At 39.2% G+C, this 16,303-nt stretch overlaps 2 protein-coding genes across 5 annotated transcripts; both read right to left on the bottom strand.

Annotated features, from left to right (window-relative positions):
• Nucleotides 1-12: 12 nt before the first annotated feature.
• On the bottom strand, nucleotides 13-7,497 carry LOC112284707 (mitogen-activated protein kinase mpkB). Of its 4 annotated transcripts, XM_090251447.1 has the most exons (18): nucleotides 6,311-6,572; nucleotides 5,406-5,682; nucleotides 5,207-5,307; nucleotides 4,775-4,871; nucleotides 4,561-4,639; nucleotides 4,300-4,410; nucleotides 4,048-4,132; nucleotides 3,850-3,924; nucleotides 3,355-3,425; nucleotides 3,130-3,154; nucleotides 2,733-2,800; nucleotides 2,330-2,399; nucleotides 2,010-2,111; nucleotides 1,546-1,671; nucleotides 1,123-1,248; nucleotides 842-1,030; nucleotides 426-715; nucleotides 13-213 (listed from the first exon to the last, which is right to left on the bottom strand). In XM_090251447.1, exons 3-18 carry the CDS (start codon nucleotides 5,240-5,242, stop codon nucleotides 93-95), a joined length of 1,671 nt encoding a protein of 556 aa, XP_090107573.1. In that variant the 5' UTR covers nucleotides 5,243-5,307; nucleotides 5,406-5,682; nucleotides 6,311-6,572; the 3' UTR covers nucleotides 13-92. The 4 variants fall into 4 exon arrangements, with proteins under 4 accessions (XP_090107573.1, XP_024380598.1, XP_024380580.1 ...); XM_024524830.3 differs by having other exon boundaries at nucleotides 5,406-7,497; XM_024524812.3 differs by lacking the exon at nucleotides 5,406-5,682 and having other exon boundaries at nucleotides 6,311-7,449.
• A 1,643-nt stretch (nucleotides 7,498-9,140) lies between these two features.
• On the bottom strand, nucleotides 9,141-12,454 carry LOC112283912 (uncharacterized). The gene is made up of 7 exons (XM_024523334.1): nucleotides 12,415-12,454; nucleotides 11,763-12,025; nucleotides 11,568-11,594; nucleotides 10,538-11,089; nucleotides 9,939-10,409; nucleotides 9,691-9,780; nucleotides 9,141-9,560 (listed from the first exon to the last, which is right to left on the bottom strand). The coding sequence occupies exons 1-7, from the start codon at nucleotides 12,452-12,454 to the stop codon at nucleotides 9,546-9,548; spliced, it is 1,458 nt and encodes a 485-aa protein (XP_024379102.1). The 3' UTR covers nucleotides 9,141-9,545.
• Between the last annotated feature and the right edge of the window lie 3,849 nt (nucleotides 12,455-16,303).

Below are 16,303 nucleotides of genomic sequence, written 5' to 3' on the forward strand. Positions count from 1 at the left end.
TTAATGAACTGGTGAAGGTAAAACCATTACATGGTGTACAAATATTAAAACCATCGACAATCCTTACAAGTGTCAATGTGACCGGCGGCACTCTAACCTTCGCCTTTTTCAGACCTTGATCCTGAAATAGACAACTTGGTGTCATTAATCGTTTCTACTGGCTGATTAAGTTGTACATCAGGACGGACCAGTTCTATACAGAGGGAGCCTTGCCTGCACTTCAACCAAAAAAGAAGCCGATGTCAAAATATGCAATAATCTCTGGTATCACCATATTTTTCTTGTAAAAAACATATCGCTTGCAAACTGTAACACTTTGAAAACCTGTGAACGTTTGTTGATCACTGTACAGCTTCACTTCATAAATGTTTTGCTTTGAACTCATCCATAATTGTTTTGCATTGAAAACTTCATATCTATCATACCTTATCGTCATCTTCCTTTGCCGCTTCGTAGGTGGGAGTTCGTTCTCTTGAACAGAAGCACCGTCATATAAAATACTTCCTAAGCTAGATGCAAGACCAGCTGGGCGACTAGGTTCATGAGAGACCACTGAATCATTTGAGCCCCTCTGTGGTTCTCCGTCAGTTTGCCAATCTGCTTGATCTGATCGTTCTTCCACAGACCAGAGCTCTGATTGATTGCTCAATGAACCTGTAGAGGAGCCGGTTGCGCGAGATATTGCGCATGGAAAAAGCTGAATTTCACGAGGCGGCTTCATTCATGCAATCAAAATACGTCACGTTTAAACGTACTAATCAGAAAGAAATGTACTGGAACAATCAGATAAGAATCTGAAACAAAAATACAATCTCTATTGTGATTCAAATCTGGTAATTACCTGAGACTGTTTCGCAGGAGCAGCGGCTGGGAAAGCCGAGCGGTCAAAAAATCCTTTGGATGCAAGGCTTCGAAGAGCAGCTCGCTGCATACTGGTCTGCATCTGTTGCTGCTCTATTTCACATTGAAGCAATTGCTCTAGCTTCAGCTTGCCACCATCCACATGATTGGCAGACAACTCCAGCTCCCTCTGCAGGGACAACGTCACCACTTTATAATGTCTGATAAAACATATCTACAGTACCTGAATTATATGTGCAGCAGATGAGCGACAAAAATCACCTCAAGTAGGCCAAGAGCAACAGCAGGCTCTGTAATCTTCCAAACTGGGTGGTCAGACAGAGCTGAGGGACCCTTTCCTACCAAGGGAATAGGCGAGACATCTAGTGGTACATTCATACCCTTGAACTGCAACAACCCACAAAATTATGATCAATGTGTAAGCCCGGTGTGTTGTTAAATACGAATACAATCAATAAGAATCATCTAAAATTATGATCGAGTCATTAATATCACATCAATGAAACCTCGGATAGACTGTTCTATTTTACAGTTGATATATCAATAATTTTAATTTTGAAGCTACAGCAGCTAGGATCTAAAGATCTACTCTTTGCTAGACGTTCGTACAGAAAAATAATACAGCACAAAAAAGAGCCTGTTGGAGAATGGAGATGAATAGAATCTAAAAGTACAACTACTCACGTAAGTGTGAAAAAGAGCCTCATCTGCCGTGCATCGTCGCTGTGGAGCGAAGGCCAACATACGTTGCAGGAGGTCCAGCGCATTGTCATCAATCAAGCCCGTGAATTGTTTCACAATGTTCCCTGCCTGAAAGTACGTGCGGTCACAACGTGTGCTATTTTTACTCATCAGGTTCTCCAATAAGTTCAAAGTTGGACTGAAAAACATTTGCTATATGTGAACACCAAATGATATCAATCCTAAACACGACGCTACTGTCAGGATTGGAGAGGGTTGATATACACCAGCAGCAGCTTTTACTTGGTTTTTCCAATTTCTTTCTCAGGTTCAGAACAGATTCAACGAAGGCCTCACAATAGTGACGTGTGTTGAGCGGAACTCGATCGAGGTTTGATGTTTCCTGTCATGAGATACACAAAAAATCTTGTTCCAGACATAAGAAAGGTTGGATCATAAGGCCTCACCCTTCCTGGAACCTTCTTCAGGTAGGCTCGCCAATGTTCGCTAGGAACACTCTCAATATCTTTCCAGCAAGGTGTGCCAATTACGTTGAAGATTACATCCAACTGTAGAATGGGGTGTCAGTGCCGTATTCCGCGAATTCAACTTAGAAAAAGCAAAGGGCGTAGCCACATAAGGGAATTCAAACAGAGCCCAATGGTTCTTTGAACTAGGGACATGAGGAAACGAAAAACTAAATCACCCATCCACAAACATGAAGAGGAATCTATTTAACTTGAAGCAATATGCTCCAGGACAACAAGGACAGTTTCGATGGTGGCACCTGGTCGTGTAGCTCGGATGAAATGTCGCTGTTATAAGTTTCACCTCGTGATGGCGTGCTCGGCTCTCCGCTGAAGATGAAGCAGTACAAGTAAGGGATGTAAGTACATAAACAAATAGACAAAGAAAACAAAAACAAAAAAAAAAAATGAAAGACCGCAATATTACATTTCAACTTAATCATGATCATAAAAAGCTTCTAATGAACTTTTACAATAGGTTGAAGGAAACAATTGAAAGACATTCCAGAACCTTAACTATCATCTTGAGAAAGGGTAAGATGCTGAAAATCCGACCACTACTTGGTAGTTGATCATTGTCACAATAATTAAAAAGATAAGTATCCCTTTCCACCAAGAATAAGTTAAATCTGTTTACAAGAAAGACCAGGACCAGTTTCGTACCGCACACCAAAAAGAGGTTTGGTCACAGGACCACAGTGATGAGGACGGCTTTGTCGCATCAAGAGCTCCTGAATCACATGAAAAAACCTAAAGCATTAAGTAGCTAACAATCCAATGTGATCATCAGGAAACAAGAGGAAGGCATTGTTACGAAATACGTCATGAAAAATATAGGCCTGGTGGATACACTCACAGTATATTATACCGAAATTTACTGAAGGAAAAGAATAAGAAACTGCTCATTCTAATTAAACTTAGTAGTGGCAGATGTTTTCACACTTTGTACAATCTAATACTGCTGACAAAATGCCAGTTTCTTAATCACAAGAACTCAAACACGTTTCAACCTTCTGAGCTACGCTAAATGAGACAGCTTAACAGGTTTCGACAAGCGTACCCAAAAGATGCAACCAAGTGACCACCTGCGACAAACCAAGAGTGTATAGAACTTGTTTGAGAGTAATATCTATCAAAATTAAAATCTAGAAAAATTACATTCGTGCGAAACTTCAACAGTACATGGCATTTAAATTTATCCAAAAAAGCTATCACATGTAAATCAGATTCGTTAGAAGAGCTCGAATAGCCAAGAGACACATCGAAATACCAAAATTGAACTTACATATCAATGGCAGAAGTATACTGGCCTTGAGACATGACTACCTCAGGTGCACGATGACTTGGGGTAACTACCTGCGCAATGAAAGGAAATATTTCGTAGGATTATTCATACTTATTTCATTGATAGGAATATCGAATGTATACCTATGCTTTTGAGAATTTACATATTTTCATAGGTACCTATACAAATGAAACCTAGAAGATCAACAACGCTACTCCTCTTGATACAAATCTTTCATTTAGTCCTAACTAACTAAATAAATAAACAATGCATGCTTATAATGAAATTACGATCCAATTCATGGTGAATAGAGAGATTGTTATAATTCCATAAGCAAGCAACAATGAACATTTATTAACTTTATGAACCGACTGCCACTAATATCTGTATGACAAAGTCAATTGTTGTTAGTCAGAGCAATGCTCGCGCCATGCTTCGTCATCTTCTCACATAGAGAAACCTTGCCAAATACAGTATACAAATACATGCACTTACTGTTTTGGTATATTGCCTCTGCAAAACCGGTCGCTTCCTGCGCCCAGTCGGTTTCGCATCTACTTGGCTTGAAGTCTGAATCAAAACACAAGCATCAGAACGATAGGAGAATATATTAAGCTCGGACATGCTTCCTCAATAGCTGAAGCTACTGTAGGTATCTCTGCGGCCTGAGACATGCTAGTAGAATCTACGCACCTCAAGAGCTGATCGCGAAAGTCCGAAATCACATAACTTTGCTTGCAAGTTTCCCGTCAGGAGAACATTCTCAGACTTGATATCCCTGCCAAAGCAAAATCGATCCACGTCTTAAAGATGGTAATATGTCCACCTAAACACCGCCATATATCATAATATCGTATCGTGCAGGTTATTGAAACACATAAGGTCGGTGTAGGATTTGATAGCCCGTTTCGATCAATGTGTCAGTAAGTTAACATAATTACTTGCCTGTGCCATACATGACAGGTATGCATGTAGTGAACTGCAACAAGCAGCTGCCAGATGAGTGTCCGAACAGTCTCTGCTGTAATTGACTCGGCTTGATGATACAAATCTCCACTGACAGTATTCACACCCACGCATTTATGTCCATTTAGCCTATGAAAAGATGTCGGCTCCTCCAACCCAACTCACAAACACGACTAGACGAGCATTCACTACTGTTCTAGAAACGATACACGTTTGAAGATCTACAATATTAGACCATACCGTTCGGCAAATTCAGTTGCAATATACAAGTCTGTCGAGTCGGGTTTCTCCAAATTCTTCGACGAGAAAACGTCCGTCACTACAATATCAATACCACTTGGAGTCAACGCATGAACATAAACACAATGTTCTCAACATTTCAAGAGCATCTCCACGTTTGAGTGCTCGCTAATCTTCAACATCAGTATATACTCTTCCAAGTGCGAAAGCTTACACGAGATGATATAGGGATGAGCAAGACGCCGCATGATGCACACTTCTCGGAGCACACGTTTGGCCAGCATTTGGCAAAAGAATACGTCTGGAACTCTCTGGCGCAGGCAACAAAAGCAGTGAGAAGACCACAAACATCAATGCTTTTTCGAGCAAAGATCTCCGAATTCGCTTAGAAGACGGAGACAACTTACCTCGACCCTACAGACCCAATGCATTCACAAGACTAAAGGAGATGGTAGCTAATTGTCCTTGAACATGCTGATTGCACTCACTTTCACGACTCAGCTATTGTTGGCCATACAGGTAGTCATCCTGACATCTACTTCTCACACATCCAAGGCCGGAATGGTGCTCACACAATTTGGCAAATCATATGTCATTTCAGGGAGTAAATTACAGGAATTAGTACGTGAGAAGATAGAAATTACACCTTGAGTGCGACAGTTTGCCCGAACTCCAGATCCATTGCGCGACATACATCACCATATGATCCAGAACCAACATGCGCTTGCAGCTTGTATCGGGGTCCCACTGTACATTCACATTCATGTATTGGAGGCAGACAAGAAAAATCTAATATAAGCTTGAAAATAGGGCTACCACATTTCTATCCAGTGCCAACCAGGTACCTTACAAAATGACGCATTTGCATGTAGACTCGAAGATAAATGAATAGACATAGATTTCTTGTCACATGTATGTAATCGACGCCCTTGCATTCTAGCAACTGTGAGCAAATCCTTCGACTAATTCTTCGACGGATTACTTACGAAAACCCTGTTCACATGTTGCATCAGATCAAGTAGCACCTATGGCTATACTGATGAGGACAGGTGGACATGGTTAACGGTAATCAACATGTTGCGATGTGCAAAACCCTGTGCAGAATCAACCGAAAACTGCAATCTGCCAGGCATGCATCCAAGATCTGTGAGTGCTCGTGAAATTCGAGCGCTTGTGATTCTGTGGCCCGTGAAAACCAAGCGAAATGACGGAATAGAATTACACTTGCGATCCCAACACGTACGTTTTATCAGTTAAAATGACATTAGACGTGTAGTTTCATGCGTAGAATACACTGTCGTAATCTTGAAAATACTTCATCAATGCAGAAAATTAGGAATCATCCTCCTGTACATTCTTCAAACATTACGTTCACCGCCAACCAAAAGAATCTAGAAAGACTCTACACATTATGAACAGTCCAACACACAAAAAAAATCGTCACTCCTTTCGAGACAGCATGAGGTCGAGACAGCTAAAAAAAATCAAAAATAAAAAGTATCCAAACATTAAAAAAATAACAACAAAAACCCATCTCGATCCTGCACATTGAGTGTCCCTCCAGCCACAACGGGTTAACTCTGCTGGTTGTAACCTCCGAGAGCTGCTCCAGACGCATCCAGCAGAGTCATGAAGAAGCCCATCGGTCCCCCACGGACACCGAAACGAGAAGCACACAAAATAGCGAAGAATAAATTATCCGCCACGGAATCAGGCCGGACTGAGACAATTTTAGGTGGGGATCCATTACCAGACCAGAGCTGGCCACAGACTGCGTAGATGCCTTTGGAGGCATCCACATCTTCCACATCGCTCCAGCCCATCTTGCGGGGGAGCCCCGCCAGCAGCACCAAAACCACACAACAACAACAACAACAGCAACAAGGCCCGGCTCTCACGCACTCCACTTCTCCTTCTCCTTCCCCTTCCCCTCCCCCACTCCTTTCGTGTGTTGGGTACCCAACTGGCACCGTGGGGGGCTGCGGGGAATGAATCGACTGAAGCTGGAAAAAACATAAACAAATTGGTCTGCAGTGGTAGTCCGTCACAGACAAGACCCACAACTACACTGCCAAACTGCCCCGAAACTTTGCAACGCGACCGTTGGTCGGCCAACCATCTGGGGTTTCGCATGCCCCGTTATGATTAAAAGACCGAAAGTCGTACGTGAAAATAGCTAGCCGTCCGATGGACGTTACGCGCGTGCTCTCGACACATTTCCCCGACCTCCAGTCGGAAACGTTTTCACGGACCACACAGAGAGGTAGAGCACTCTGACCGTCGGTCGCGGTGAGGCGCGGGCGGTAACAGTGAGGATGCTTTTTCCCATTGTGCGTCTTCGATGGCGAATCGCTTCTTCGCTTATGCTCTCTTTCAACACGAAGACTTGCGAATGGTTGGTGCTGTTGGGGTAGCCAGTGTGTGCGCACTCTTCACCCCCTCTCTCCCTCCCTCTCTTGCGCACGGTTGCAGTCACAATGCTTGGCCCATTCGAAGCTCCCAGCCAAACAACTCTCGACGAAAGCACGGGTGTGACCGCAGCGCCAGATTGACTAACTCACTGACTCACTGACTCACTGCCTGATTGCTTGCATGATTGCCGGGGGGATGAGCGGCGAGTGTGATGCGAGCATCGAGCATCGAGCATTACTGGCGATGGCGGAGTCTAGACATGGGTGGGAAGGAAGAAGAGCAGATAGAGCTTGGATGTGCGGGGCCATGATCGATGCAGCACGGAGCCAGTGCAGATTTACAGTCCCCGAATGTGAGCAACTGGATTGTTGCACTTCGCATCTCATGCCCTCGCTGTTTTCCTTGCAGCTCCTACGCACCCACTCACTCTCCCCCCCGTGTGAAAGTGAGTGAGTGAGTGAGGCTGTTGGACTTGCAGCTCTCTTCCTCATTCCCACCCTTCACACCCTTTCCCCATTTATACTCCACAACATACATGAAAACATTCCTTTATCTATATATAAATTAATAACTAACTAAATGAGTGAATGAATGAGTGAGGAGGAGTCTTGGATTTGCTGATGAATTGCTGGATTAGGGCTCAGATGATGATGATGATGCCGAATCTTATCCACTGCAATGTGGGCTTTGTCATGAGACGATGAGGAATGGATGCCAGATTCCATGCTCAGTCTCACAATAATAATGACAATAATCATACTGTACCACATGAATGAATTGTGGGTTAATGTGAGGCTTCATTCTGTTGTTTGCAAGCGGAATTTGAACTCACTGTCGCAAGGATTTTCTAGTCCTCTGATCTGCCCACCTGCGCTTTTCATACTGATATAAGTTTTTTTTTTTTGACTTTGTTTATTATTTTTTTGAACAAGGAGTTGTGTGCAATTTTAGTTTGTTGGTTGTTTATTAAGTTGGCTATACTCCAAGTAATTCCTCTCATCCAATTCTAGTCACTTTGCCAAATGTTGGTTGGCTCAATCAAAACTAGTTTAGTTTTGCATTTCCTTTCTAGTAGTTTAGATAGAAGTTGTTTGAATTCCTGTGGGCCATCGTAGTAGATTTGATACTCCTCATTGATTTTTAAAATTTAATGAGAAAGTTGTTGCAATCATAAAAATGAATTTTTTCCAATCACATTACAACTTTGTCAATTTTTTTCAAAATGTTAATTTTGTGTGAGAGTGGAAAATACTTCAAAATGAAACAAGTTCCAATTTTAAACATGTGATTGATCCTTGTAGATTTTATCAGATAGATTTACCTAGATTTATCTAGATTTTGTCTAGGTTTTGATTTAAAATTTGTGTGATGTTAACCACAAGGAAATTTAATGTGTCATAGATTTATTATTATGCCCATAAATGTTTTCATTATAAATTATTACGTTATTCAAAGTAAAGTCAAAACTTGGCTTTTTATTCCAATGCATGAATTGAATTCTATAATTAAAAAAAAAAATTGTAAAATCCAAAGGAATGGTTTTAAAAATGAAACAAATCTTAACAGAAAAAAAATACAAGAATGATGTTAGTTGTATAAATAAAAACAGAAGTGAGAAAATAGAGTTCTTCAGTTCGTGCATATGTATGCATTTTATGTATGAATAAATGTAAAAAAATGAATCCAAATATTTGAGAATATATATTTTTGCTAAATAAATAAAAAGTTTGTTTTTATCTTTAGTGGTTTCCACAACAGATCCATTCTGTGCTAAGTGATATTCTCAGAATTTTTAGAATGTTATGTTAGAATTTTTATCTGCCAATTTTTGCTTTTCTTTGCTCCATGAAAAATGCCACGATCATCAAAAGCCTTGAAAGTTAGAGATATTATAGAACAAATTCCTATGGAAAATAGATACAAAGCATCAACAGCACGTACTGCGTTACGTTCTTTCTAAAAAGTTGATATCTCAAAATATCATTCTTGATTCCATGTAGTAAAATATATTTCTTTTTCCTGAATAATAATTTCGGCATCATTCTATGGACCCACCCAACATAGTAAACCTTGAATAAAATGGAGGGGAAAACCAAAAAAACAAAGAACAAAACAAATTATGAACAGGAACAAAAACAACAATCAGTTTTGAAACCCATGGAACGACATTTTCTTATAACGCCTGCGTCGTATATTTCTTTTGATGAGTGAAAAACAAGTTCTATCAATTGAAAGAGTGTCTTAGTATGTTTCGAATCCACGTTTGACAGCAATTCATTGGCAAACTCTGGCCGAAATGAAGCGTGGTTTGCAAAGCTATGTGACATCCTCGCACCTAATTCAGCAGTGAGTCCATTGAAACAGTGATGGCAGACACAAACATCCACACACACACACATATTCATACACTCCCTGCTTCCAAGCTGAAGTTTTCGTCGAATTCCAAAAACCATGAAGCTGGTTTGAGTAGCTCTTCCGTCTTTACAATATGTCTTTGGTGTTGTAGCTGTAGCTAACGCCCTGCTGCTCTCTTTGAATGAGTTGAATCAGCGTGTGGGTGTGTGCTTTCTGTTTCAATACAGCCGCACCTGAGGGAAGAGGAGAATCCACGTTCATTTAGTGGAAGATGTGCGATAGTATTTGTAATCACTCCACATAATCACTCCTAATTGCAGTGACAACTCTCTGGCTACTAAAACATGAAAATTGGAGACTTACCCCAACTGTTTTGATGAGAACGATGTTGCCGATGATTCCCATGGCAACGAGTCCGAACACCCAGTCTGTAAGCTTGGCGTATGGGTTCACCTGCGAGGATTCGATTCACATCTAGCTGCTTTCAGAGTTCGGTTGTGTAGACGAAAAGGATCGTCAAATACATAAACGATGGGTGTCATGTTGATTCATGGTATGAATTGGAGGGTGTTGGATTCATTGTAGGAAAGGAGGGAAGAGTTTGTACCCACCTTGTTACGGTATAAAGTGAAGAGGAAATATGAGACCACAGGGAAGGCCAGAACGGAGGGTGCCACCCATCCCGGTGCAACCTCGCTGGCAGCTGAAGAGACAGACTCCTCGGCAGCGATGGAGTCCATAGCTTGGCTTCCATACCAACCTACCATCGCTACACCTAAGGTCCACCATGAGACGGACTTCTCAAGAGCACCGTGTGAGCTGTTGGCGTGCTCCAACGACTTATCTATGCCAGTTTCGGATAACAGCGTCAGGTAAGAATCATCCTGCGACTCTGACTTGAGTGCATCATTTTGCAGGAGTTCAGCATCCCTGTCCATACTCTCACGAGCAGTTTGCCATGAATTCCATAACTTGTGCTCAAGATCAGCGTGTTCCTGCTTTGCAACGCATTGACGCAGCTCTGCAACCTCGGATTCCCAATCAAAGCTACCTTCCACGCCTTGAGCTAGCTCCTCTGTCGCCTGTTCCAGAAAGGAGAATAGAGATTCAGAAGACCAGAATTAACGAATAAACCTCACGACGAATGACACGGGGATAAATGAAAGTCGGTAAAGTGGGCTTCCGACCACGCAGAGCATGCCGATTGTACCTGTAGGGCAGCTTGCCACCGCAATTCCTCCACGCTAATGCGGATGCTGAGTTCATTAAATTCTAGAAGCTTTTGGACACCCTTAGGGAGAGGCGGTTGCAAGATACTCTCGAACATTTTATCATGCAACCAAGCACTCATGTCGTCTCCTAATCGTTCCAAAGCAATCTCTGCCTCGCCCCGCGCACTCAACATATCAAGGGCGTTTTCCCGCAGCTCAGCGACAGACTGCTGCCAATCGAGGTCTGAGGAAAGCGCCAGCAACGCGGGAGCCTCAGCCACTAAACCTTCTACGTCTATACTTGTGGGCAGCTCTGACAATCCATGAATGGATGTAGCCGATGACTGCCAAACATTTCGTTTTCTATGGCTTCGGCACCGAGATGTGGACTTTCGCTGACGAGGAAATGCCAACAGGCCCGTCCTTTGAAAGAGGTTGTTGCTGCTAGTGCTTGGACCCTCTGCCTTGGTGATGGAATGGATCAAATGGTGACATGAAATTGCTTCATTGATAGCTGCCAAAGTGCCCATCGTGTTCAGGAAAACCTGGGCCTGCAAACACGAATTATCGCACCTTCAGAGCTGCAGACAGATGGAAAATGCACAAGCCTGTTCTTCAACGACCCACCACAGCTTTGACAGACCTGGTTTTATACTTGACCAGGAGACATGATACTCATTCGATCGTCAGAGGAATCTCCGACATTGCTCTTTCACCACTTACAAGATTTGGTAACAAACACACGCGGAAATAGAGAAAGCCAATCGACGATTTCGACCACGCAGTGCAGATTGTAAACACGGTCTTAAGAAAAAGGCTTTGGTAGTTAAGAAACACTGTTCGAAAAAAGAAAAAAGGAGAGAAAACTCAAAATAATTTCTGGTCGATGTTTCTAAGTTCACATTTCTGGATGACTGAGAGTAAACAATTGGTCTCTGCGTCTTTCCAAGAATGCGAAGCTCCACTCAAATGTCCGCTCGATGTATCACAAGGTGTGCCCCATCCTACCGACCTTCCAATTTCTACTACCTCTTCGAAATCCTCGAACGACCTCCACTGCAGAACGTCCTGAAAATCATTACTTCAGCAACTTCCATTCTACCCAGCAAAAATTCCACGTCGCAAACTCCCAAAAGTCGAAACAAACCAAAACAACCAAAGACCACCGACTGGAGTGCGAAGTCAAAGGAAACAAAAGCCCAAAGGCCGCAGCTTTCAACAAACCTCAGCAAGCAGCTCGAAGAAACTCCAAGCCAAAAACCAACCCACCACCTCTATCACCAGCTTCCGCCTCTCACCCTTCGATGACACGAAACCAGCACGAACGCTACTCTGCAAACAAACACAAACCCAAGGCACTAAAGGCTCCCTCCCTCTCCCCCTGCCTCGCTGCTGGATCCTTTCAATCTCTCCCCCGCAGCACAGCAATGCCACTGCAAAACCCGGTGCAAGCAAGTGGACGTGCAGTCTGCGTTGTTCGGTTAAAGCTCAGCGTCTACTTCAGCATCATCAGCATCATCAGAAAGAGGCGAGATCGTGTCCAGTAGGCAGGGTGGATTTCGGGATTGTCACGCAAGGTGGAGGAGGCAACATGGGCATGAATGAAATGGTGAGGTTAGGCCCATACTGCAAGCTTGGCGACGGAGGGGGAGCCTTATCGCCCCGGTGTCCCGGGAGGGGCATGGACTATGGAACATGGGGTGTGTGTTGCTGCTGCTGCTTGCACCGAGCCTTGCTGGTTATGGTTCTTCCGAATCCGTGCCTCTCATCCTACTGGCCTCCCTCGAACATTATTATTATTATTATTTTCTTATGATTCCATGCTCCCTCGTGAGAACATTAAGATCTACTCTTTCTCTCTCTTTTCTCGGCATGCCCGACACTTCACCGCCTTGCTTCTCCTCTCCCTCCTCCATCCTCATGGGGATGGCGACGACGAGTGGGTGGGTGGGAGGAAGGAAGGACGTCGTGGTAAGAAAAATCTTATCTCCATCCTCCTTTCCAAGGCCCACGTTTACATAAAACCAGTCAATGGGGAACTATTTGTGTGTGTGTGTGTATATCTCAGGATGGTACAAAGGTAGGAGATGATAAGAGTTGTAGCCGGTCTTGAATCATATTTTGAGAGATTTTGGGTAAATTTTGTTGGCTTGTTTGTTTGATTTGATAATCTAAGGGCAATGACCCTAAGTGAAGACATGTTATTTTAAAATGGTGTAGTATGAATGGTTTAGAATTATAAACGTAAGAGTATAAGTTTATGTCCGTATAAAGATTTCAACATGAGATTTGGGTTCTATCAAGAACTTTCCTATCCATTAGTACTAGAGTTTTTAGAATTTTTAGGTAGTATATGTACATATATATATATATATATATATATTTTTTTTCCTAACTTAAACATCAACAATCCAAGAACATAATCTTTTCTCAAAATATCATCTTAAAGATAATGATGTAATATATGGTATTTATCCATGATGTCTATAGTCTAAAAGAATTTCTATTGATGTACTTTTACATTTAACTTTGTCTTCTATTTCCATTTGTAGGATTTTCTAAGTAATTAATATAATAAATAAAAACCATGAATGTAATTTTGTATTGAATTAAGCTTCTATTTTTGGCACTATAATTCAACAACTTTAAAATATCTTAATTATTAAAAAAAAAATCTCATTATACTTTTTTAATAATTATTTAAATAAAATTTTATAATAAATTACAATGAATCTAAAAATAATTTATTTTTCCAAAAAAAAAATGTATTGATACTAATATAATTAAGTGCAAAAACTCCATCATATTAATAGATATCAAAATATCAAAAAACAATAAAAAAAAAAATTAAATATCTAATTATTTCATATTTCTTTAATTAATTTAAAATCTAAAATTTTGATACTTGAATTATTAAATATTCTTGAAAGTACTTCTTAAGAATTCTTCCAAAAATAATCAAATTAAATAGTTATTAAATTGCTACACATGTATAATCTTTTCAAATGTTTGTTATAATATGCATTTAACAAAACATAGATTCAAAATAATAGAAGCAATTATGGCATATCAATAATAAAATTACAACATAAAACAAAAATTAATATTGTAAAAACAACAATAGATATTTATTTTCTAAAAATCAATTAATACTTATTAAATTATTTTTTATAAGTATAATTTAAATATAAATATAAATATATATATATTATTAAAAACAATCATTGTCTTTTTTTTTTCTTTTTTCTTTTTTTTTTTGATCTTTGCATCTAAAAAAAAAAAAAAAAAAAAAAAAAAAATTATGACCAATTCATCTAATGATAGTTTATTTCTACTAAGATTTAAAATTGTCAAATATATGAATTCTAAAGATCCAAAAATCTAATGTATTTTTATGTAACTCAAAAAGAATAGATATTCACTCAAAACTAATATAGTATTGAAACTGGAATGACTTTTGCCAAAGACAAGAAGACTAAAAAGTCCTAAAATAAGACTAAAGACTATAAAGGCATTGATAATAATGAATCTTTCTTCATTCTTGCTTCTATATATACTATCTAATTAAAAGCTATGTGGCAATATTCCATAAGACATTTGACACATGTCTAATTTATAAGACACATTGTCGAATTACATATTGTCTTACTCGGGAATACACCGGGCACCTAGTTGTGGAAGGTGAGGTTGTGTTTCACAAGTATCCAAGAAACCCTAATAGGTTTCACCCATACGAGAAGAATATAATCTGAATTTCAATTCAAAAGTGCTAAAAACACTCTTCTTAGTAGCCTTAACCATACATAAATCCCAATTACCTTGTAACTTTCTTATTTAAGCAATTTAGATTTTTCTTATAAGCCTCAATCATAATTAGTGAGCTTTAACAAGCTGTAACATCCAATCCGACCATCCACTTGATTTAAAATTTTCTATGCAATTATCAATGTAAGTCTTCTATATGCTTAAGAATTTTTAGCCCAATCCAACGTACAAATTGTGAGAAAACCTCCAAAAATTGCACTGATGTCACTTAGCTGCCAACTTGAAAAGTGAAGCAAAAATCCCAGCAATGATTTCTCCCTTTTCAACCATTAACTTTGATTCAAAATTTGTATGTAGCTTGATCTTCAAGTCCTTCAACACCATGCCAAATTTCAACTAGATCCAACTAATAGATCTCTAGATATCATAAAAACTCTATCCAACCTTAAACTGCCAACTTCCAAAATCCTCTTTTGCTAAAAACCAGACATCTCTAAACCACGCCGTTAGATTATCACAAAATTTTGTGTACACTTAGCACATCTAATAATCCAAAAAATATCAATTTTTTTAACTGCAGATGTTACACCAATTGCACAAACTAGCCAAAATTGCTATTCCTAATTATATTAAATAAAATCCAAATCACCAATACAAATCTTGATTTTGAATAACAATTTCTAAGTCTTCAAAAACCCTCCAAAAATAATCCTTATGATTTTGGAAAGAACTTCAAGCTAGCTCTCAAATCCTATCCTCCGATCTTCAAATGAATCCCTATTTTATCCTAAGCCATTGTTTTAGTAGCCAGAGGTTTGATTTCAATCCTGTCTCACAAACGGTCAATCCTTGGGTATCAATCTAATCTATCCTAAGGATTTTTTAGCCCAAACCTACTCTCAACTTAACCCTAGTACCAACTTTAGTAATTATTTACCTCTTTTAATCTGATTTTTATCAATTTATGGTCTTTCTAAGGTAGTAGAAGAGTCTCTATAACATATAAGGTAAAATTATTAACTAACTTTCAACCTACCAACTATTAAGATAAGAAAATAACTTAAGAGGCTTTTATAAAAGCCATGTTTAGATATCTCAAATTATAATTGAACTAAGATATTTAGATATTATTTAGAAATTCGATTTTCATTATAATTTCACTATATAGTCGTATTACATTAAGACAACGTGTCTTAACTTGCAAGGCAAGTTTCTTATATTTGTGCCTCATTATTAGCTTATATCATAAGCTATCAACATGTACAACACATAGCTAACTTGTTGGCCAAATTTCTAACTTATCAATTACCTATAGACACATATATAGGTGAAACTACATCTATAAAGCTTCAAAGAAGCCACTTTCCAAGATATTACCAAATTAACTTACTTTTATATATTCATAATATATAGATAATTATTGGAATAAATATTTATATCCATGATATTATCCCCCTTTTAGGAATAAGTTCCATGAAGAGTGGTGATTACATGTTGAGGAAGTTTAAGATATAATGAATTTAATTTGCCACATACTTTGATCTTTATTCTCTTTAAAGTTAGTTAATATGGATTTTTAACCATTAATAATGTTCTATTGTGGGGCAAAAAGATTACCTTATTATTTAATCATTCTTGAGGCCTTCATAACTTCTTTCAAATATAACATTATTAACACTATCAAATTGTATTATCATCAATAATGATGGTGTTACTAATATTTTCTAATGACTTAAAGATTGTGATAATTGCAACGTCTTATTTGCTAAATTAGCAAATAATGGCTTTTGAGTTGAATCTATTGATTGTTGGTTCTCCATCTCTTTAATGCTACAAATATAAAAAACTATGAATAAAGATAAAAGATTGAATGCAATATTTCTTGAATTGTAATTTTTTCATAGCAAAAATTTGCTATCCTTCAACTTAGTTTTGATGGATGTTATTTATAAGAAGTATCAATCTTCTTTATTACATTTGCAAGATTTTTGGCTGACTCC

Source organism: Physcomitrium patens, chromosome 1 (genome assembly GCF_059467195.1).
Source record: "Physcomitrium patens ecotype Gransden chromosome 1, ASM5946719v1, whole genome shotgun sequence".
Classification (NCBI taxonomy): domain Eukaryota; kingdom Viridiplantae; phylum Streptophyta; class Bryopsida; order Funariales; family Funariaceae; genus Physcomitrium; species Physcomitrium patens.